Below are 21,403 nucleotides of genomic sequence, written 5' to 3'. Positions count from 1 at the left end.
TTTTAGCCACAAACAGAACTGGCTAGGAGGAGCTTTGGACTTATAGAGTGTTTAAAACTCAGTCATGTGGGTCCCTGCTTTTCCTGGGAGACAGGGGGAGCTAACACATTGTGGGATGCCATCCTCTCACCAACACAGAAAAAAAACCTCAGTAACTACCAAGGTTCCATTCTCCCATGCTCTCTGGTCTTCCAAACTATTTACATGTAACTGATGATTGTTTTTCTCCACAAGCAAGTTTACAAGAAGTTATTTTACTCCACCAGGAAGGTGAAAAGAAGTTTAAACAGATTTTTTTTGCATCTTTTTTCATTGCAGAAGATATTAGAGAGATGTCTACATTTTTTGCATGGTGTGCATCTGAAAATTAGTTCACATAGGAAAAACAGTTTACTTAGATGAAGGGTGCAGTTATAAAAATCAGTTGGCAAATAAAAATAGTAACAAGTCGTTGAAACTGGATGGCATTTACATCAGGATTTTTTAAAAATCAAATTTAAAATTGCTGGATTAGCAATTAAAATGATCATTAAATATATTCCTCTCGCCAGAAGATTTGTGGTGAATGAATTGGATTCCGATTCCCATGGATGGAAGGCTTCCGCTCATGAACAGTGCATTGAAATCAGTTGCATGTGGATGTGTGTGGTGTTTAAAAACCACCAGAGTACTAAAAAAAAAAAAAAAAAAAATGCAGAGTGAGCCAGAAGGGCTTTGGAAGTGCTGGATCATCCACTTTTCTCTCCCTCCTACATAGGATTGCTCTGTAATTGACCAAATCACAAACATTTCAGTTCAAATTTTCTTCCAGGTCAGTAGCTGGAAAGTTCAATAAAGGTTAAAATGATTAAGAAGCCTTCCTAGGAAAGAATCGGCATAGAATTTGCAAGGGGAGTCAAAGCTCACCAACCATTAGCAAACACGTAGATCAGGATGTTGCTGTGGAAATGTTCAAGAACATTTCTTGTAGCTTTGTGGCCGTATTTTAAAATAGATCATTGGTAACCAGCACTTTACCTTCCATTGAAATGTATTCAACTTCCTTACTAGCCTGCTACTCTTAAAATGGAACTTAGGTGATTTTACACAGTTTCAAAAGGCCCAAGACATTGTAATTTTTATTAGAACAGCTATTTGTTCTTCACAAATGTAAAAGAGAAAGTGAGGTGGATAGGAATGTATTTTAATCCTGCTTTATTTGCCTTTTTAAAACAATAGTATAGGACATATGAAGTTGAAACTGGAGAGGGAAAGCCACTGCCCATCATTTTCTGTGACACCATGGGATTAGAAGAGAAGGAAGGAGCTGGTCTGAACATTGATGAGCTGCCCAACCTATTACAAGGCCACATTCCAGATAGGTACCAGGTAGGAGGCATCACCTAACTCTCTGGCTCATTCAGGTAAAAAGATGTTCATTTTGGAATCTCTGTTTTACATTTCTAGCTTACATACTGCACTTGATGCAGACTTCACAAATGCAATGGCCCTATCATTCACACACCTGCTGCACCCTGTAGTTTGCTATATAGAATAGAATCATAAGGTTGGAAGGGGCCTACAAGACCATCGAGTCCAACCTGCTGCTCAATGTAGGAAGCCTGATTCCCAGGCAGTGTCCCATCCAAGTACTAACCAGAGCTGACCTTGCTTAGTTTCTGAGATCAGACAAGATCAGAGGAGGAGCTTGGCCCATGCATATCTCTGGCATGACAGCCGCTCAGAAACACAATTGCATGAGGGCAGGTCCACGACACTCTGCATGTGGCATCAGAAATATTCCTCCATGCCATCCAAACTGTTCTTTTCTTATGGCTCTCTATCACCTGGTAAACATTGGAACTATGTGGGAAGTTGTTCACAGAAAAGGTTACTATGTTGATCAGCCTACACAAGACTGAATTTGTAATTGTTGGCCTGCTACTGATTGGATGTCTGAATTCTATCTCTTGCTGTGGTTTTGCACTCTTTAGCATTTTGATGTATGTGTAATATATTGCTCCATTATTATCCACCATGTAAATGTTTTTGACCCATAAAATACTATTTTTCATACTCATTGAAACTGAAGTGAGTTGAATATTGTTGAAGCAATTGCTCTTGCTTTACTTAAAAAGGTGGCATTGGCAGAAATGGCTGCAGTGCCACCAGCAGGTCCTGCCAGAAGAAGCCCGTGGGAAGTGACTTTGAGGAACATCACCTGTCTTACAGTGCTAGATTGGTCTAGTATGAAAAAATCACTGCTGATTTAGATCTCCATACCATGCTGGGGCACTAAATTGATTTTTTTTATATAGTGCCATGAATATTCATGGTGGTCTATAGAGTATAACAAGACAGGTCCCCACCCCAAGGATGTTAAAATCTAAAGTTCAACACGGGAAGTGGAGGCAGGAGCAAACAGGAAAAGCATATGCAATTGTTTCACTTTAAGGTGTCTATGTGTAGTTATAAGCTGGAGTCTGGCCACTTCTTCTGGACACAGGGTTCTTGAAGGGGAAATAGAGGGTGGGCAACTGCTCCAGAGAGTCCCGTTGGCAGGAGAGCATGTGGTGGGCAATTTGCCAGTTCCCCAGCTCCACCACCTGATACGGGCGCCTTGCTCTGCTTCATGGATGGGCTAGCAATGTGTTTCACACAAGGAGGTTGTGTCTACCTAGGACACAGTTATGTTCTGTGTCTTCATGGATTTCATGCATTTCTGATACATGTTTAGATTGTAGGTTGTAGGTACATTTCAAGGGCTTCCTTATAGGAATCTGTTTCTGTCTTAGCTGCTCTCAATCACCCAGAGAGCTTCCACTATGGGGCGGTATAGAAATGTAATAAAAAATAAACAATAATTATTACTGGCACTACCTTCTTCATTTTCAGTTCAATCCATATGCTGTTATGCACTCAGACTCTTCAGGCTACATCAGGAGCCCATCTTTGAAAGACCAGATTCACTGTGCTGTGCTTATTATTGATGGGTCCAAGGTTGAGATCCTCCCTGAAAAGCTGGAAGAAAAGTTCAGAAAAATTCGGAAAGAAACTAAAAGATTGGGTCAGTTCTTTATGTGTTTGTTGTGCATCCTGAAACTTGTATTTCATGTGCTGATATCCTCTTGAAATGCTGCCTCTAGCATGAGGCAGTGGTCCCCAAACTGATGGCTCCTTGGTATGTGAGGGTGCCAGGCCTTATTGTGAGCTGACAGGAGCTTGATGAACTTAGCTTGGCATCCTGAAAGGGGCATCTCACTTCAAGTGGACAGCCTGCTCCAAAGGAGATGATTAGATACCATGAAAGATAGAGCATACCTGTGGTCTAGACACTCTTTTTCAGGGTCCATTCTTTCACCTGCTTTACCAGACAGGGTCCACTGCACAGAGTTCTGAGCATTTAACTTGGAACAAGTAGAAGGACAATTCAGAGGTAAGACCATGAGATCCTGTATCCAAGCTAGATTCAAATCTAATTCTAATATAGAGTCCCTACATCAGGGATGGGGAGTGGCCCTGTAGATGCTTTTGGACAACAGCTCCTATCATGCCTGACCATTAGCCATGCTGGCCGGAGCTAATGGCAGTTGGAGTCCAACAACATCTGGAGGACTGCCAGTTTCCCATCCCTGCCCTAGATTCTCTACCTAAAAGAACAGTGCGATGCTCTAGCGAACATGATTATTTCAAATTCACTTTTTAAAAAATAGTTTAAAAGAGATTGGTTTAAATTATTGCTAAGAAATCATTGTGATATCTTTTCGCAGCTCAAGAGACTAGACAAATCATGTTTTGCACGACTATATTTTAATGGTTTTTAATCTTCATAAACCACCCAGAGAGCTTTGGGTATTGGGTGGTATAGAAATGTAATGAATGAATGAATGGAATTAATGACAGTGATTTCTTTAAATTATTGCTAAGAAACAATTGTGATGTCTCCTCACAGCTCACATAATCCACGTTTGTGGTTTTTATAACTCTTGTCTTCCTACAGAGGTGCCACTGCTCGTAATACTAACTAAAGTGGATGAACTGTGCTCTGCTCTCGCAGAAAATGTTTCAGATGTGTACAAAAGCAAAGCTGTTGTAAAGCAGGTAAACATTAGTTATCATTCTGAATATGAAGTGAGAACGAGGCAATATCACTCTTACAATGGACTTCCTCACCCTGGCACTGTCCAGATATTTTGGACTACAACTCCCAGCATTCCTGACCTGGAGTTGAAGTCCAAAATATCTGGAGGACACCAGGTTACAGGAAGCTGTCTTATACTGTAAGTCTGCATTGAGCAAGCTGACTTCTTCATTCATTTTTGCTGCCCTAGGGAAGGAATGCTTCTCAGAGTCATGCCCTTAAAGGCTACCTACTAGAATAAATGGATAAGCCGAACAGATAATTAAGGCCTCATTTGTAGGTTGTTTTCAGCATTTCAGCTGCACTCCTATGCACATTTACTAGAGTTTAAATCCCACTGAAAGCAGTGGGACTTATTTCATCATCATCATGCACAAGATTGCCCAGCTAGTTGTGATTCTGGATCCTCAGATCAGAGCCTCACTTCCACTCCACGAAACGCCTGCATTTATTTATTTTTTAGCCTCATCAGAGCCACATCATTAAAGGCTGCTTCATGAGGCTTTCCTGCCTAGAACGCACCACATCTGGAAACCATATGCAAGGAGTATGTGTACTCTGATGTGTAATGTCTGAGAACTCGTCTATTTTCTGTGATTGTATGTGAAGCATGCATGTTGGGAAGTTAAAGCCAGCCAGTTGCTTGGAGACCTTGTTTTCCTCTTTTTAATGTCAGCTGTTTCTTGCTGCTGACCTAGAGATTGTCTAAATGCACTGGGCAAAAATATTATGTCAGGCACAACAGAGCTCAAAGTGGGAACCATGAAGCTCAGGCACTGGTGTCTTGCCTTTGTGCCACTGATTGGAGGTGGAACATCAAGCAGTTCAAGCTTAGACAGCATAATCACAGCTTAGAGCCAAAGCAGACATTATTTTATAGACATAGCTAGCAGCAATGTATCCCCCCTCTTTTTTTTACTCTAAAGTAAATGTAGGGATTTGGATCCTGCCCTTAGCATAGGGTGCAGTGCCTTTTAACGCTTTGCCCCACACAGTTGTCCCAATGTGGATTGCATCGCACCCTACACCTGCAATATATATTACCAGATAGTTATCTGTTTATATTAATGGATCAATATTTGGTAATCCAGACTAGTGCTGGGTTCTGATCCAGACTAGGGCTGGGGCCCTAGTCTGGATCAGAACCTTCTGCCTTGCTAAGCCTTTTGAGTACTTTGGGAGTGTCAGTTAACATGTGGACAGGGTGATCTGGTAGACATTGTTTACTTCAACTTCCAAAAAGGCTTTTGGCAAAGCCCCCCTCCCACCAAAGCTCCTCAAAAGACCTGGGCAACCTTAGCAGTTATGGAATTAGAGGGGAGGTCCTCTTATGGATCAGTAACTGTTTAAAGAACAGAAAGGAGAGAGTAGTAATAAATGATCCATTTTTAGAATGGAGGGATGAAAACAATCCAAATAAAGGGAACAAACCAAATTATGGATGGTGTGGAGAAATTGGATAGGGAGAAAAATTCTCAATATTAGAACCAGAGGCCATCCTGTGAAGTTGAATTGTTGGAGTTTAAGGACAGATAAAAAGAACTACTTTATGCAGTGCTTGGTTAAATTGTGGAATTCGCTACCACATGTATGGCTTGCCATCAACATGCATGGTTTTAAAAGGGGATTAGACAAATTAATTAAGGATAAGGCTGCCAATTACTACTAGTCAGTATCAAATGTGGTGTGCCTCTGCATACCAGCTGGTGGGGAACCCAAGCGAGAGGGTGCTATTGTACTCATGTCCTACCTGTGTGCTTTCCACAGGCAGCTGGTTGGCCAGTGCGTGAACAGAATGCTGAATATGCTATATAAATAAAAGTTTAAAAGAATATGCTATATAAATAAAAGTTTAAAAGTAATATCTAATCAAAATAGAGATGTATTTCTATAGTGTAAAAAGAAATGTGATGGAATGGGTGGAATGTAACCAGAAAAGATAGGATCAAAATACACAAACGGGTATCTACTGGTGTTGAAAATATTTCCAAACAGCTTTTGACTTCTGAAAGTGCTTTCTCTTTTTCATATTGGATGTAAAGTTTGGGCACCAAATAACTGCTTCTAAACTGTACACACAGAAGTTAAGAAATCTCCTAGGCAATAGCTTAAGAACACCAGCAGTGCCCAAACAATGTTAGACCTAACTTCTGTTGGAAGAAACAGGGCATGAAAAAATAGGGTTCTCTGGATAACTACTTACATTTTATCTCCTTTACAGATGCAGTTAACAGGAGAAAAACTCGGCATCCCTTTGTGTCAAATACTTCCTGTTAAGAATTACTGTTCAGAGATAGAGCTTAAGAATGATGTAGATATCCTGATACTCATGGCTGTGAGGCAGATGCTTCGTTTAACCAAAGGCTATTTTAAAAGCTTGCCCTTGGCCAAGGGAAATTAACTTGACCCAATATAATATGTTTACTGCTAGGTATCAATAGTTTACTGAAGTTGGGTTGATCACTGGCTGTAGTTTTTTCTTTTCAATGTAAGTAACCAAATTGATTGTGTCTGTGAGCTGGTGCCACGCTAGAATTGAAACGTGTTTACATACTGGGCTCAATATCTCACTAGTATAAGATTTAATCATGTATAAGATTAAAAGCAGCTTTTCATGGATATATATCTGAGCAATAAAGGTGGAATGCCCTGGTTAACTACAGTTGCATTGTTTAGTAGTTCACCTCTTCTTGGTTTCTTAGTTGGAACCACACTGTCCACATACACTAATGGTGTTCCAAATGTTCCACCTAGTGAATCACTAGTTCTGTTTTTGTAAATCTCTATAGTTATTTGGATTTGTTACATTTTACCAAGGATGGCCAATGGATATATTCCCAGGGAAGTTACTCTATGCCTCAGAAAAGAAGTGTATTCTCATATTTGAGCATTAGAAACATCCAGAACTGTATTTTCCCTGCACAAACTGATCACCTTGCAGGTGGGCAGGCTCCGTGAACAATGTTGATGACATTTAGCGGCTAGTGCTTGTGTCATGATAAGGACACACTGGGAAGGACTTGTGTTCAGGAAAAGAATGATATACGAATACGAATATTTACATACTGCATCTGTTGCACCAGTGCCTGTAAAAGAATTGGGTGGCTCCGATATGAGGGTATGAGCTCCTGAGAAGTTGTGAAGTTCCAGGGGCCATCCTGAGGCAGGTAAGATTGTCTACCTGGCTTGTCAAGATCTGGGTGGCTTGGCAGCCCTTACTGGTCTGGATTTGTGTGAGGTGACTATACCTTTTTTGCCCTATCATCCCAGACATTTAGAAAGAAATGAACTTGAGAAAGGGGTCAGAGAGATCTCCTTCTGTTTTTCTTCTGATGCCCAAAGACGTTGTTGTTGTTGTTCAGTCGTTCAGTCGTGTCCGACTCTTCGTGACCCCATGGACCATAGCACGCCAGGCCTTCCTGTCCTGCACTCTCTCCCGGAGCGTGCTCAAGTTCATATTCATTGCATCGGTGATGCTATCTAGCCATCTCATCCTCTGCCGTCCCCTTCTCCTTTTGCCTTCAGTCTTTCCCAGCATCAGGGTCTTTTCCAGAGAGTTTTCTCTTCGCGTTAGGTGGCCAAAATATTTGAGCTTCAGCTTCAGTATCTGTCCTTCCAATGAGCACTCAGGGTTGATTTCCTTTAGGATTGACTGATTTGACCTCCTTGTAGTCCAGGGGACTTGTAAGAGTCTTCTCCAGCACCACAGTTCGAAAGCATCAATTCTTCGGCGCTCAGCCTTCCTTATAGTCCAGCTCTCACAGCCATACATTACTACTGGGAAAACCATAGCTTTGATTAGACGGACCTTTGTCGGCAAGGTGATGTCTCTGCTTCTTACTATGCTGTCTAGGTTTGCCATAGCTTTCCTCCCAAGGAGCAAGCGTCTTTTAATTTCATGGCTACAGTCACCGTCTGTGGTGATCTTGGAGCCCAAGAAAATAAAATCTGTCACTGCTTCCATTTCTTCCCCTTCTATATGCCAGGAAGTGATGGGGCCAGATGCCATGATCTTAGTTTTTTTAATGTTGAGTTTCAAACCAGCTTTTGCACTCTCCTCTTTCACCCTCAACAAGAGGCTCTTGAGATCCTCTTCGCTTTCTGCCATTAGGGTGGTATCGTCTGCATATCGGAGGTTGTTGATAATTCTCCCAGCAATCTTAATTCCGACCTGTGATTCATCCAACCCGGCATTTCTCATGATGTACTCTGCATATAAGTTAAATAAGCAGGGTGACAATGTGCAGCCTTGTCGTACTCCTTTCCCAATTTGGAACCACTCGGTTGTTCCATGTCTGGTTCTGACTGTTGCTTCTTGACCCTCGTACAGGTTTCTCAGGAGACAGGTAAGGTGGTCTGGTACTCCCATCACTTTCAGAATTTGCCACAGTTTGTTGTGATCCACACAATCAAAGGCTTTAGCGTAGTCAATGAAGCAGAAATAGACGTTTTTCTGGAATTCTCTTGCTTTCGCCATGATGCAGCGAATGTTGGCGATTTGATCTCTAGTTCCTCTGCCTCTTCGAAACCCAGCTTGTACTTCCGGTAGTTCTCGGTTCGCATACTGCTGAAGCCTAGCTTGTAGGATTTTGAGCATCACCTTGCTGGCATGTGAAATGAGCGCAATTGTGCGGTAGTTTGAACACTCCTTGGCGTTGCCCTTCTTTGGAATTGGAATGTAAACTGACCTTTTCCAGTCTTGCGGCCACTGTTGAGTGTTCCAAATTTGTTGGCATATTGAATGCAGCACTTTAACAGCATCATCTTTTAGGATTTTAAATAGCTCAGCTGGAATACTGTCATCTCCGCTAGCTTTGTTGTTAGTAATGCTTCCTGATACCCACTTGACTTCACTCTCGAGGATGTCCGGCTCAAGTTCAGTGACCGCACTATCATGGCTATCAGGGACATTAAGATCTTTCCTGTATAGTTCTTCTGTGTATTCTTTCTACCTCTTCTTAATCTCATCTGCATCTGTTAGGTCCCTGCCTTCTTTGTCCTTTATCATGCCTGTCTTTGCACAAAACATTCCCTTGAGATCTCCAATTTTCTTGAAGAGATCTCTAGTCTTTCCCATTCTGTTGTTTTCCTCGATTTCTTTGCATTGTTCATTTAAGAAGGCCTTCTTGTCTCTCCTTGCTATTCTCTGGAACTCTGCATTCAGTTGGATATATCTTCCCCTTTCTCCCTTGCTTTTCGCTTCTCTTCTTTCCTCAGCGACTTGTAAAGCCTCATCAGACAGCCACTTGACTTTCTTGCATTTCTTTTTCTTTGGGATGGATTGAGTTGCTGCCTCCTGAACAATGTTACGGACCTCCGTCCATAGTTCCTCAGGCACTCTGTCTATCAGGTCTAATCCCTGAAATCTGTTCCTCACCTCCACTGTATATTCATCAGGGATATGATTTAGGTCATACCTGAATGGTTTAGTGGTTTCCCCTACGTTCTTCAATTTAAGCCGAAATTTTGCAAGAAGCAGCTCATGATCTGAGCCACAGTCAGCTCCAGGTCTTGTTTTTACTGACTGTATAGAGCTTCTCCATCTTTGGCTGCAAAGGACATAATCAATCTGATTTCGATATTGACCATCTGGTGATGTCCATGTGTAGAGTCGTCTCTTGTGCTGTTGGAAAAGAGTGTTTGAAAGTGTTTGAAAAGAGAGGCTATCTGCGCACTACCGTGGAAGGATCGCTACAGGCTCAACTGGAAAGGGACAACCCAAATTTAAAAACATCGAGACACACTGTGTGGCATGAGCTCCACATCTGGAGTGGAGATTTTAATCCAGCCCTGCTGAATCCAAATCCACGTAAAACTATTCATTGGATATGATGACACGTAGCTGTATTGTGATGTAGGAACTAGGAAGCTTCCTATAGCCATGTTGATGCCAAAGTTGCTTTGTTGGTATCTAAGGTTTTTAGAATAGGCACACACGCTAAATCCACTGCAACTAAACACTCAGCGCAATTTCCATCACGTGTCAATTAAGCACACCGCCTTTCCCTTTTGGAAGAATTGTCTTTCCGATGGCAGTCTTTTACACGCTCAGTAGTTGGGAATAGGTGCTGCTGAACTGAGTTGATCTTACTTCTGAGTAAACATGCATAGAATCAGGCTATCTGAGATGGTCAGCAGGACTCAGGGACAGTTTGCATGCCTCCTTACAGCTCTGATCCGCATGATCATTGTAGTCCACTGTGGCTTATTTAAAGCATGACAAGCTGTGGAGCCCATGTTTGCCAATCTGCCTATACAGGCTCCAACCATGGCTTGTCATACTGTCCAAACCCTGGTGCCATGGTTGCTTGGAGGGCAAAACAACCCTCCAGTAACCCACAGCCCATTGTGGGGTGATTGGAGTGTTGTTTCTTTAACAAGCCAGGCCACCTGGGTTCAGACCGCAGTGCAGACCATGGCAACCCCTTGGTGGGGGATGAATATTCAAAATGGCCATGTTGGGCTGTGGTGATCTTGTGGACTGGCCTCTTACTGGCTTATTCTGCCTCCCCCAGTGAAGATGCTTGTCATGTGCCAGGGGGATTCGTATAATTACCCTTGGCAGCATGGCTTGTCTTGTCATGGGAACCTGACCAAGGTGGCTTATTGCCATAGGAAATTAAATTCCCAGAATCCTCCAACAGCCCATGGGTTCTAGGTGGGCTGTAACCCACAGGAATAAGCCACCCTGGCCAGCTTGACACGACAAGATGAGCTGTGCCATGGTGGGTAATTATGCAAATCCCCTTGGCATATGTGAGTGTGCAAACATGGTCTATTGTGTGCAGTGGTGGCTAATGCCCACTGGGGCTGGTGGGATGGAAAGCATGATAAGAGCTCACCATAGGTAGAGCTAACTAGGTCTACTCATAAGTAAGCAGGGCTTACTTAGAAGTAAGAAGAAAGCAGGAACAGCAGTTGCAGAACATTGCCAAATCCACTCATCGAAGAGCATCTTGGCCCACCAATGGAACAAAACATCCGCCTCCACCCCTGGCCCACCTCTGTCAAAGAACATCCCATCACAGTGCAGACACCAGGCGACAGTTATCACTGGCTTTTCTCTGACCCAAACAACATTAGAGCAGTCCTTTTAAACCCACATTGGTCTGTGCAGAACTGAAACCCCACAGCAAGGCATTAAAAAGCACACTGAATCTCCAAAGCAAGGCGTATACATGTATATATGGAGTGTGTGTGTGTGTGTGTGAGAGAGGGATTTTCTACATGAGGCTTTCAACCCCAAACTTTACTGAAGCGTCTGCTTCTGGAGTCTTACTGGGATTAAGATCAATTATTTTATACGTTTTTTCCCCCCTGGAGTTTACTTTCTCTTCCTTTCTATGTTCCATTACACAACCACTTTTAAAAGTCCTTTTAAAAGCATGTGTCTGAGTGAGGGCATGATGTCAAGTCCCTTTCTGCTGTCCAGTCCCTGTGTATTCTGTGGGGAGTGTGTGTGTGTGTGTGTGTGTGTTTACCAGTTTTCCAAGAACAAAATCCCCACAATATCCCTTAACGAAAACCCATTTAAGGAGAGTTAAAGAGAAAATAAATAAATCAGCACTATACAGGAACCTTTATTACAAAATCTGGTGATAACAGGGCTAGATCTGAAAAATATTACAAGATAAGCCAAACGCATTTCAACACAAAAGTCAGTGTCCTAATAACATCACAAGAAATCTGTAAATAAATAGAAACAACGAGAAGGCAGCAGTTAAAAGATAAAACAACAATATATTCAAAAAAGTAACGTTAACAAAATAGACGTCCTTGGCATAGGCTTACCATTTAAATTAAATACAGGTGAAACACGGGGTGTGGGGAGAAGAGGGGGAGAGGTAGGAGAAGGGGAGAAAAGAGACTATCGCTGTGGAAACAGCCTTTACACTCAGAAAACGTTTTGTAGGTACAAGATGCTCTTATGAAGAGACCTTGCAAGAAATTTGCGTTTTAGGACACAGTCCTATGCATGTTTAGACAGAAAAATGTCCTACAACCCCCAGCATTCCCCAGCCAGCAGGGAGTTGTAGGACATTTTTAAACACGCATGGGATTTGTGCCCTGAGTGAAGCATTTTTTCCCCTTCTTCACTGGAACAGCAATTTTTAATGTACAGGTAAACTCCGTGAAATCCGAGAAGAAGGGAGTTGGGTACAGTCCTATGTATGTTTAGACAGAAAAAAAGTCCTACAACCCCCAGTGTTCCCCAGCCAGCAGGGAATGCTGCGCCTATGAGTGGTGGATTCGTGAGTTTTCTGGTTCAGTCCGTAGAGGTGAATGTGCTCTGTAATATGATGGTGGTTTGGGGAATTTGCTCTTTAAAAACCATATGAAATCAAGAGGATCCTTGCCTGTTTTTGCACGGTGGCTGCACCCAGGAGTGGCAGCTCCATGATTTTTCTGATTCAGTCCACGGAGGAAGATGTGCTCTGTCATAGGATGGTGGTTTGGGTGTGTGTGTGTGTATCCCCTTTAAAACTCCTCTGAAATAATGAGGATCCCTTTGGATTTCATGGGTCCTTGTTCTACTTTCTTCCCTAATTTTTGAAGAAATCTTGCAAGAAACTTCCGTTTTAGGGCACAGTCCTATCCATGTTTAGACAGAGAAAAGTCCTACAACTCCCAGCGTTCGCCCGTCAGCAAGGCAGCCTGGGGAATGCTGGGAGTTGTAGGACTTTTTTTTTTTTAATGTCTAAGCACGGATAGGATTTGTGCCCCCGGTGAGGCTTTTTTCCCTTCGTTCCTAACAGCATTTTCTAACGTACAGGGGAACGCCGCCAAATCCGAGAAGGGAGCTGGCTGTTTCCAGTAAATCTCTTCAGTTTCACTTTCGTTTCATCATTTCCGAGAACTGCAGGCTCTTCTGGAGACTGGGGCTGGTTACACCGTTGCAGAAAACTACAGGATCGAAAGGAACAAGCGCGGTAAGAGCCGCGTTTACTTTAGCATCTCTCTTTAGATAAAGAGGAACTCGGGTAATACTTATGCTCCGGAGATGTCGCTGCGCTTGCTCGCTTTGTCTGCGCGCATTGTGAATCTCCCTTGAGAGAGGAAGCTGTGGCCGGCATGGCTGGAGTTGAAACAAACAAACAAAATGCTTCACTGACTAGTCCCAGCCCCCCGGATCGTGGTTCCCTGTTAGCTTTTTTGTTTTGTTTTCCGACTATTAGATGGGGAAGGGGGCCCAGCCTTGATGGAGACTACCGTGGAAAACGGTGGCTAATTAACACCAGCAGCGTAAACCCATACACGGTGCAAGCCTGAAGCCTTTGCATGGTTACTCAGAGCCAAACTGCTTCGAAGATGTTCCTTTCTTCCTTACTCTGAAGTAACTGCAGAGGCCCCAATCTAGATTGGGTACCTAGTGTGGAGGGTGGGTGGGGGATTTAACTTTTCCTTCCCCACCCTTCACTGTAGTCCTGATAATCCGGGGACCCTGTGGTTGTAATTTTGTTTGCCAAAAAGCGATTCATTTGTAAAGTATTGCTTTTGGGCCATGAAAGTTACCGGCAGGGCCCCCAATCCAGAGCAAAGTGTTAAAAAGCCACTTGTTCCCACGCCAGGTTGCCCATCCGGTAGTGTAATGTGGCGTTTGGACCTCAGAAGTAAAGGCTACTGTGTTGGGTGGCACTTAGACTGTAGAAAATGTGTTCAAGATTGCAGTCACAGTTTGCAAACTAACAGCATAAGTCTATGCCTGTGTCATAAAATGCCAGTCCCATTTACTTAACTGTAGGGATGTATGAAAGTCACTTACATTTTAGTGAAATTGATTTGAGGTGTGGGGGGGAGGCGCTCCGTCCCTCCCCCCGAAATTCTGGCCGGCTGGCTCCGCTCCGTAGGGATTCTGCGGAGCCGCTGGCCAGTTCCACCAGCGGCTGGACATCCGGCCGCTGGCTAGCAGGGGTGCAAATGGCGGCGGCCGTAGCCGTTTGCGTCCCTGCAGTCAGCCGTGATAGGCTACGTAAATGTTTACGTAGCCTATCACGGCTGATTTAAAAGAAAAAACAACGTGCGTACGCAAATGGCGTGCCCATGGGCGCCGCCATTTGCGTTCCTTATTTTACACATCTTAGTATACGTAAACATTTACGTAGACTAAGACGGTGAAAATAAGGGGAACGCAAATAGCATAGACGCTACGCTATTTGCATTCCCCTTATTTTCGCCGTCTTAGTCTACGTAAATGTTTACGTAGCCCATGGGCGCCGCCATTTGCGTACGTTCGTTTTTTTCTTTCTTTTAAATCTTTTAATCATTTGAATAATCAAATTTAAATTTTAAATTTGATTATTCCACAGGATATTCATGGCCAGAAAAAATGGGTTGGCCATATGAGTTCGTTGTTTGCAGTTAAAAACATTAATGTTAAATAATTAATTGAAAATGTGTCTATTATAACAACATGAAATAAATGATTTCAGAATATCTTTGTTCCCATAATCAATACAGTCTTTCAACATTTACATGTTAAACTACAAACCCATACTCATTACCACTGACTGTAAAAAAGAGAAGTGCTTATGTACTTGGGATGCAAATGACAATGGTTATTTTACTACTTCGCTCCACAGTTCATGGGGAGGGGATTAACCCATTCCTCCCCAGCAACAATCCTGATCCAAATTAGTTCTTGCAGGCATGTCCCTTTGATATCAATGAGACATGTTTTCCTAGGTGTAAGTGCCATGTACAGAACAGTCTGTTTGAATCAAGCCAAGGTTATCTTTCAGAAATAAAAATACCATCCTATTTTTCCATATCATCCTCTGCCGAAGTGTCACTGGATGTCAGAAGGGACCAGGGGCTAGGTAAGCAAAGCCACTCCAGCCAGAAAAACCGCCAGCGCCTGTGCATGTCTGTGAGGGGGGCGGAGGGGGCAGGGTTGACAGCAAACTTGAATCCCACCCACACACCCTCTTTTGGCATTGCAGGGAAGGTTGGGATGTCATAACCGTGCAGCCTTTCATTTACATTGCAATCTTATGTATGTCTACCCAGAAGTAAGCCTATCAACTTCAATGGGACTTAGTTCTGGGTAACTATACTATTTACACTAACAGGATTGCAGCCTAAAGGTGCCCTTGTCTGGGGGCGGTGGAGGAGAGAAAAATTAACGCACACACACATGGTGATGTCTTCTGGAGAACGATGTCCTGATCCCCAGGAAAGATTGAATCAGCTTTTCTCCTCTACCTTAACTTGGGGGGGGGGAGTTAGAGAGTTAACAGTGTGGTGTAGTGGTTAGAGTGTTGGACTGGGACTTGCGGGATCCAGGTTCTAGTCCCGACTTGGCCATGGAGCCCACTTGGTGACTTTGGGCCAGTCACTGCCTCTCAGCCTAACCTACCTCTCAGGGTTACTGTGAGGATAAAATAGAGACGAGAGGCTTCTGTGTACATCCACAGACCATTTTTAAAGTATCACTTAGGACAAGTTTGTTCTGGACCCCAGGTGGATGCAGTTTGTCAATTAAGCCATACAATTATGACAGTAATTAACATTACTACTACTACTACACATTGAGGCTCGAGTCTATGGAACTCCCTGCCACAATTTGTAATAGCATTTACAATGAGACCTCACCTGCTGCCTCAGCTATAAAATCTTTAACTGCAGCCACCAAAAGAAACCCTCTAACTGTAAATGGAAGTCAATATTCTGGTCCTTATGGCATAGGCCTTGGTATGCATTCCATGGCATTCCACCCCATCCCATGTCCTGAAGTCAAGTCATCACACTCCGTTTCCCACCCACCAGCATTGGCGGACATTGATGTGCATAACACAGAGCATATAGTGTAGAACATGCACCATGCTGCAGGCGAGAGAAATGGTTGTGAAGTGTGAGGGGGCCTTTAGGCAGCAGGAAAAAGGCAATGAAAATTGAGCAGAGGTTTTAGGAATGAGAAGACAGTGAAGGAAGGGAATAGTGGGAGTTGAAAATTTTATGGCTTAGTTCAATGAGATGGTTTAGAACAGATTTTTGTGGTCTGTGTATAAAAATCAATAGAGTCTGTACATCAAAACTGAGGTGTTGTGTCCATAATTATTTTCAATACGATCTTTCGACAGTGCTGTAACCAATTATCATGTGGTTAATTTGTGACCCTGTGAGAATCAGGTGAGTCCATGCTTTCGTGCTATGGAGGAGCCATGAAACAAAAGATCCATGATTTCCATGGTCAGCTTCACAGGCATAGATGTGATCTGTGATTCGATGGTGGGGGATCCCATGTAGAAATCTGGAACATCCATGAGGATCCAGAACTTGGACCCTAGCTTTTCACCATAGTTGTACTATGAAGTTCTGGACCAGTGATTTCTATAGTTCGGTCCCTGGACACAGACGTGATCTGTGAATTGATGGTGATTTTGGAGGCTCCCCATAAAAATGCAGGGAAATCATGAGTATCCATGGCTCAGACCATGTTTTGTGGCATGGCAGCACCACAAATCAGTGGATGCATGATTTTCATAATGAAATCCATGGACACAGAAATGATCTGTGATTAGCTGGTTATTTCGGTGGCATCTTCTGTAAAAAAATTTTTTTAAAAAATCCATGGGATCCATGCCCCAAATCCATGTTTTTATGCCATGGTGGTTCTGTGAAGCATGGGAGTGTGATTGTTATGGATTCATGTTTTTACATCACACTTGCTCCATGAAGTACAGAATCAATAATTTTAATACTTTGCTCTGTGCCCATGGATGTGATCTGTGATGTAATGGTGCACTTGTGGGGACATGATATTAAAATCAGAGGACACATAAGGAACTGCACCTTGAATCCATTTTTTTCTTGCCATTCTGGATCTGAGAAATATAGCATCCATGCCACTGACATGGACTTGCTTTGTGATTCATCTGTGATTTGGATGCACTACATATAAAATCCAGATGATCCATCAAGATTCATGCCTCACATAAATGGTTCACACCATTTGAGGTAAAGCAGAAGATCTGGGATTCTTAGTGTGCGTACTTGGACAAAGATGAGTTCTGTGCTTTGATGGGGGGGGGACCCAATGTAAAAATTCAGAGGATCCATATTGAATTGTCATCTTATCCCTGGTTTTATAACATGATGGTGCTATGAAGCCCCAAATCTATGTTTTCTGTCACTCATTCCCTGGGCATAGATGTGTTCTGTGATATAATGGTGTTTTGGGATTTTTCCCTGTAAAAATCATGAGGATCCCTGAGGATGCCTGCCTCAGATCCAAGTTTTTGCACAGTGGCTGTGCCCACAAGCAGAGGATCCCTGGTTTTTCTGGTTTAGTCCATGGAGGCAGATGTACTGTCTGATTTGACTGTGGTTTGGGGGACTTGCTCTGTAAAACCCTAGGAAATCAAGAGGATCCTTGCCTTGGATCCATGTTTTTGTGCCATGTCTGTGCCCATGAGTGGCTGATCCATGCTTTTCATGCTCCAGTCTGCAGATAAAGATGTAGTCTGTGATTAGATTGTGGTCTAAGGGATTTTCCCTGTAGACATCATGAGGATCCCTGCGGATCCCTGCCTCGGATCAAGTTTTTGCACTGTGGCTGTGCCCTTGAGTGGTGGATCCATGATTTTTCTGGTTCAGTCTGTGGAGGCAAATGTATTCTGTAATTTGATTGTGGTTTGGGGGATTTGCTGTGTAAAAACCATATGAAATAAAGATGATCCTTGCCTCAGATCCATGCTTTTGTGATGTGGCTGTGGCCATGAGATCCGTGATTTTTCTGGTTTAGTCATAGAATCATAGAATAGTAGGTTTGGAAGGGGCCTATAAGACCATTGAGTCCACCCTCCTGCGCAATGCAGGAATCTAAGTCAAAGCATCCTGGATAGAGGCTGTCCAGTTTCATCTTGAATGCCTCCAGTTTGGGAGAGCCCACTACCTCTCTAGGTAACTGGTTCCATTGTCATATTGCTCTAACAGTCAGGAAGTTTTTCCTGATGTTCAGCCAGAATCTGGCTTCCTGTAACTTGAGCCCATGATTCTGTGTCCTGTACTCTGGGATGATTGAGAAGAGATCCTGGCCTTCCTCTCTGTGACCACCTTTCAAGTACTTGAAGAGTGCTATCACATCTCCCGTCAGTCTTCTCTTCTCAAGCTAAACATGCCCAGTTCTTTCAGTCTCTCCTCATAGGGCTTTGTTTCCATTCCCCTGATCATCTTCATTACCCTCCTCTGAACGCTCTCCAGTTTGTCTGCATCCTTCTTAAAGTGTGGTGCCCAGAACTGGACACAGTACTCCAGATGAGGCCTAACCAGTGCTGAGTAGAGGGGAACTAGTACTTCACATCCACTGAGGCAAATGTGCTCTGTGATGTGATGGTGTTCTGGGGTATATTTCCCCTAAAAATCATGTGGCTCCTTGGGGATCCCTACTTTGGATCCCTGTTTTTGCGGAGGCGACCGCCTATCCAATGCAGGGCAGGAAAAGTGCAGAGGGGATTGTCCCCTCCACGCTTCAGCCACCCTGCATTTGTAGCTAGACAGCCAATTTTGGCTGTCTAGCCATGGGAAGGCGGAGCAGGGGAAGCGGCTGCCAGATGACACATAAGATGTGTCATACTGGCATTTCTGCCTTTCCCGCCCCGGAACGCCCCCAGGAATGCCCCGTTTTCGCTGCTCCGTGCTCCTCTTCTGAGTGTGGGGTCTTTCCTAGCCGCCTGTGAGGCAGCGCAGGATGGGAGGAAGGTCGGTTCCCAGAAGCCGACGTATCCTATGGCCATTTAGCTGCTGACTAGCGGCCATAGGATTGCTCCTGTACATTGTTTTAATTTTTCTGTTTTAAAAATTTAGACTGTTTTTATTATTTTGTATTTGGTCATGCTGGTATATTTTAAATGAATTGTTGTAAACTGCCCAGAGAGCTTTGGCTGTGGGGTGGTATAGAAATGAAATCATCAGCATCATCACAATGCAGGATGTGATTTATCAAATTCCACATAATTCTTCCTTAGGCCTTTTAAAAACATGTTCCCAGGTGAGGGCATAGTGTGAATTCCCTTAATCTAGTTGAAGTTCAGTCCCTGTGCATCCAGTGTTTATTACCAGTTTGGAAAAAACAAAAAGGGCAAAATATTCCTTAACAAAAAATCTATTCAAGCAAAAAACAGAGGAAAAAATAAGGAGTTAAGGAGATTTCTAAATAGATATCAATGCTGTACAGGCTCCTTTATTGCCAAATACAGTAATAAGCTGTGTCCTGTTCTAATTTTACTTTTGATCTTTTCAGTTTCACTTTTGTTTCTTCCTTGTGGAGAAGAGCAGGCTCATTCAGAGACTTGCCACAGATTAATTGGCATCAAACTCCAGAACTGAACAGAGAAGAACAATCGTGATAAGAACATGCAGGGTTGTGTCCAGACGTTTCTGCTCTGGTTATTAAAATTGGACAGGGGCATGTGAATACTTGCTTGGCTTCAATCTAACAGTGCCTCTCCATCTTTTCATGGAGATGCAGTTTAGTTTAAAGATTGTGTGTGTGTTTCTGGATTCTGTACTTGAGCTCAGTTGTTCAGAACTGAATTACTGCCTTTATATTGTTTACTTTACAATCTCTTGCTATACGAACAAGAACTCAAGTTTTGCAGATGCTTCAGAGATGTTGCCGCATTTACTAACTTGATCTACAAAGAGTGGGAATCTCTCTTAGGAGAGGTAGCCTTGGCTAACATTGCTGAAGTTGAAGCAAAAGGTTATTCTTTGCTCTCTAGTTCTGTTTGATCTGTCATGGCTTCCTGCTTGAGTGTTTGCTTTTCAGCTATTCAAATACAAAAAGGTACGTCAGCCCTGATGGAGATTACCACTGAAAACTCTTGCATATTGAGAACAGCAAAAGAAAGCCATACATGGTACGAGCCTCTACATGTTTACTCAGAGCCAAAATATGTGTTACTTCGAAGATGTACCTAGCAGCTATGTCTTTCTGTCTGTCTGTCTGTCTGACTGTCTGTCTGTCTGTCTTTCTTCTTCTTGTAGCACCTTAACGACTAAAACATTTGTGATGGCATAAAATTTTGTGGATGAAGTGGACTCAAATTCACAGAAGCTTATGGAAATCTTTCCTGATCTGGCAGCCCCAGATGTACTACAGTTCCCACCCTCCCCAGCCATCATGGCTATTGGGTTTACATGGTTTACTTTAAGAGCACTTGTTATATCTGTCTTTCTTCTTCTTGTAGCACCTTAACGACTAAAACATTTGTGATGGCATAAAATTTTGTGGATGAAGTGGACTCAATTTCACAAAAGCCTCAAAAGTTTGCAAACCTCTCCTGATGTGGCAGCCCCAGATGTACTACAATTCCCACCCTCCCCAGCCATCATGGCTATTGGGTTTACATGGTTTACTTTAAGAGCACTTGTTATACGGAGAGGAACTTGAGTTTTGCTTAGGTTCCTCTAAGGATCTCTAGAGAACACAGCGCACCTCCTAGAAGCTGCTGAAAGGCAAATGAAGATGTGTGTATGAAACCTGAAAGGCTAACTGTGGCATATCTCTGCTTTCTTTTTTAGATTAACAATGGCTGATGTCAAATCTAGATTGACCCAAGAGGAGAAAAGGGTGTTACTACAGTTATTGCAAGGCAGTTCCCTGAGCCTTCTGTATAAGGCAACTGTGCATGGCTACAATGCTAACACGTTTCATTACATATGCAACCAACAAGGCCCAACTGTAGTGGTGGCATACAATCCAAGTGGTTACATTTATGGAGGGTTTACGGCTCAGACTTATAGTTCGGTGGGGAAGTATCTAAGTGATGAAAAAGCTTTCCTCTTTAGATTGAAAGGGAAAGAGAAGGCGCCCAGCCCACTAAAAATCCCATTCAAATCTGCCAGTCAGGCTGTATATGACATTTCTTCATCTGGTCCTAATTTTGGAGCTGGAGCACTTATTTTCCTGTATCAAAATACTGCAGTGGTTTCTACAAATCCTAACATTGCCAACTACACGTTCTGTGCACAAGACTTACATGGAAATGACCAGGCTCTTTTGGAATGTGAAGTATATCGAGTTGAAGGTGAGTTGAAATAAAGAGAAAATGACTGGGTTCAGACAACACGATAACCCACAACGGGTTAATTAAACCACGGTGCTTTTTTTAACCCATCGTGGCTTATCATGTTGTCTGTTGGGATTTTTTTTTTACTCACAATGGCTTAACTGGCCAAAATAACCCATGCCTATAACCCTTGGTCTGCAGTAGGGTTTATTTAACCCACAGTGGGTTATCATGTTGTCTGGTGGTCACCGTGTTTTATTTTCACTGTTTA

At 43.0% G+C, this 21,403-nt stretch overlaps 2 protein-coding genes across 10 annotated transcripts in view; both read left to right on the top strand.

The window, feature by feature from the left end:
* Positions 1-12,966, top strand: part of LOC146348013 (interferon-induced protein 44-like) — a 46,023-nt gene extending 33,057 nt beyond the window's left edge. The window contains exons 5-9 of one of the 3 annotated variants that reach the window (XM_084852120.1): positions 1,219-1,368; positions 2,875-3,046; positions 3,980-4,080; positions 4,584-4,667; positions 6,342-6,777. In XM_084852120.1, the coding sequence (XP_084708246.1) occupies positions 1,219-1,368; positions 2,875-3,046; positions 3,980-4,080; positions 4,584-4,667; positions 6,342-6,521 (687 nt within the window). In that variant the 3' untranslated portion in view covers positions 6,522-6,777. Of the gene's footprint in view, positions 1-1,218; positions 1,369-2,874; positions 3,047-3,979; positions 4,081-4,583; positions 4,668-6,341; positions 6,778-12,893 lie in introns of those variants that run through there. The other 2 variants (XM_084852122.1, XM_084852121.1) reach the window with 2 other exon arrangements.
* A 47-nt stretch (positions 12,967-13,013) lies between these two features.
* Positions 13,014-21,403, top strand: part of LOC146348012 (interferon-induced protein 44-like) — a 38,648-nt gene continuing 30,258 nt past the window's right edge. For 4 of the 7 annotated variants that reach the window (XR_014790492.1, XR_014790493.1, XM_084852126.1 and 1 more), the window contains exons 1-2: positions 13,014-13,050; positions 20,645-21,150. Coding sequence is in view for 5 of the 7 variants with exons in the window: in XM_084852126.1 (XP_084708252.1) it covers positions 20,652-21,150 (499 nt within the window). In the remaining 2 variants the exon portion in view is untranslated. Of the gene's footprint in view, positions 13,051-14,245; positions 21,151-21,403 lie in introns of those variants that run through there. The other 3 variants (XM_084852127.1, XM_084852129.1, XM_084852128.1) reach the window with 3 other exon arrangements.

The sequence above is a fragment of the Heloderma suspectum genome, chromosome 4 (assembly GCF_057233095.1).
Source record: "Heloderma suspectum isolate Gila_16-S chromosome 4, 16-S_ref, whole genome shotgun sequence".
NCBI lineage: Eukaryota > Metazoa > Chordata > Lepidosauria > Squamata > Helodermatidae > Heloderma > Heloderma suspectum.
The sequence above is the reverse complement of the archived record's forward strand: the minus strand, read 5'-3'. Positions and strand labels throughout refer to the sequence as shown.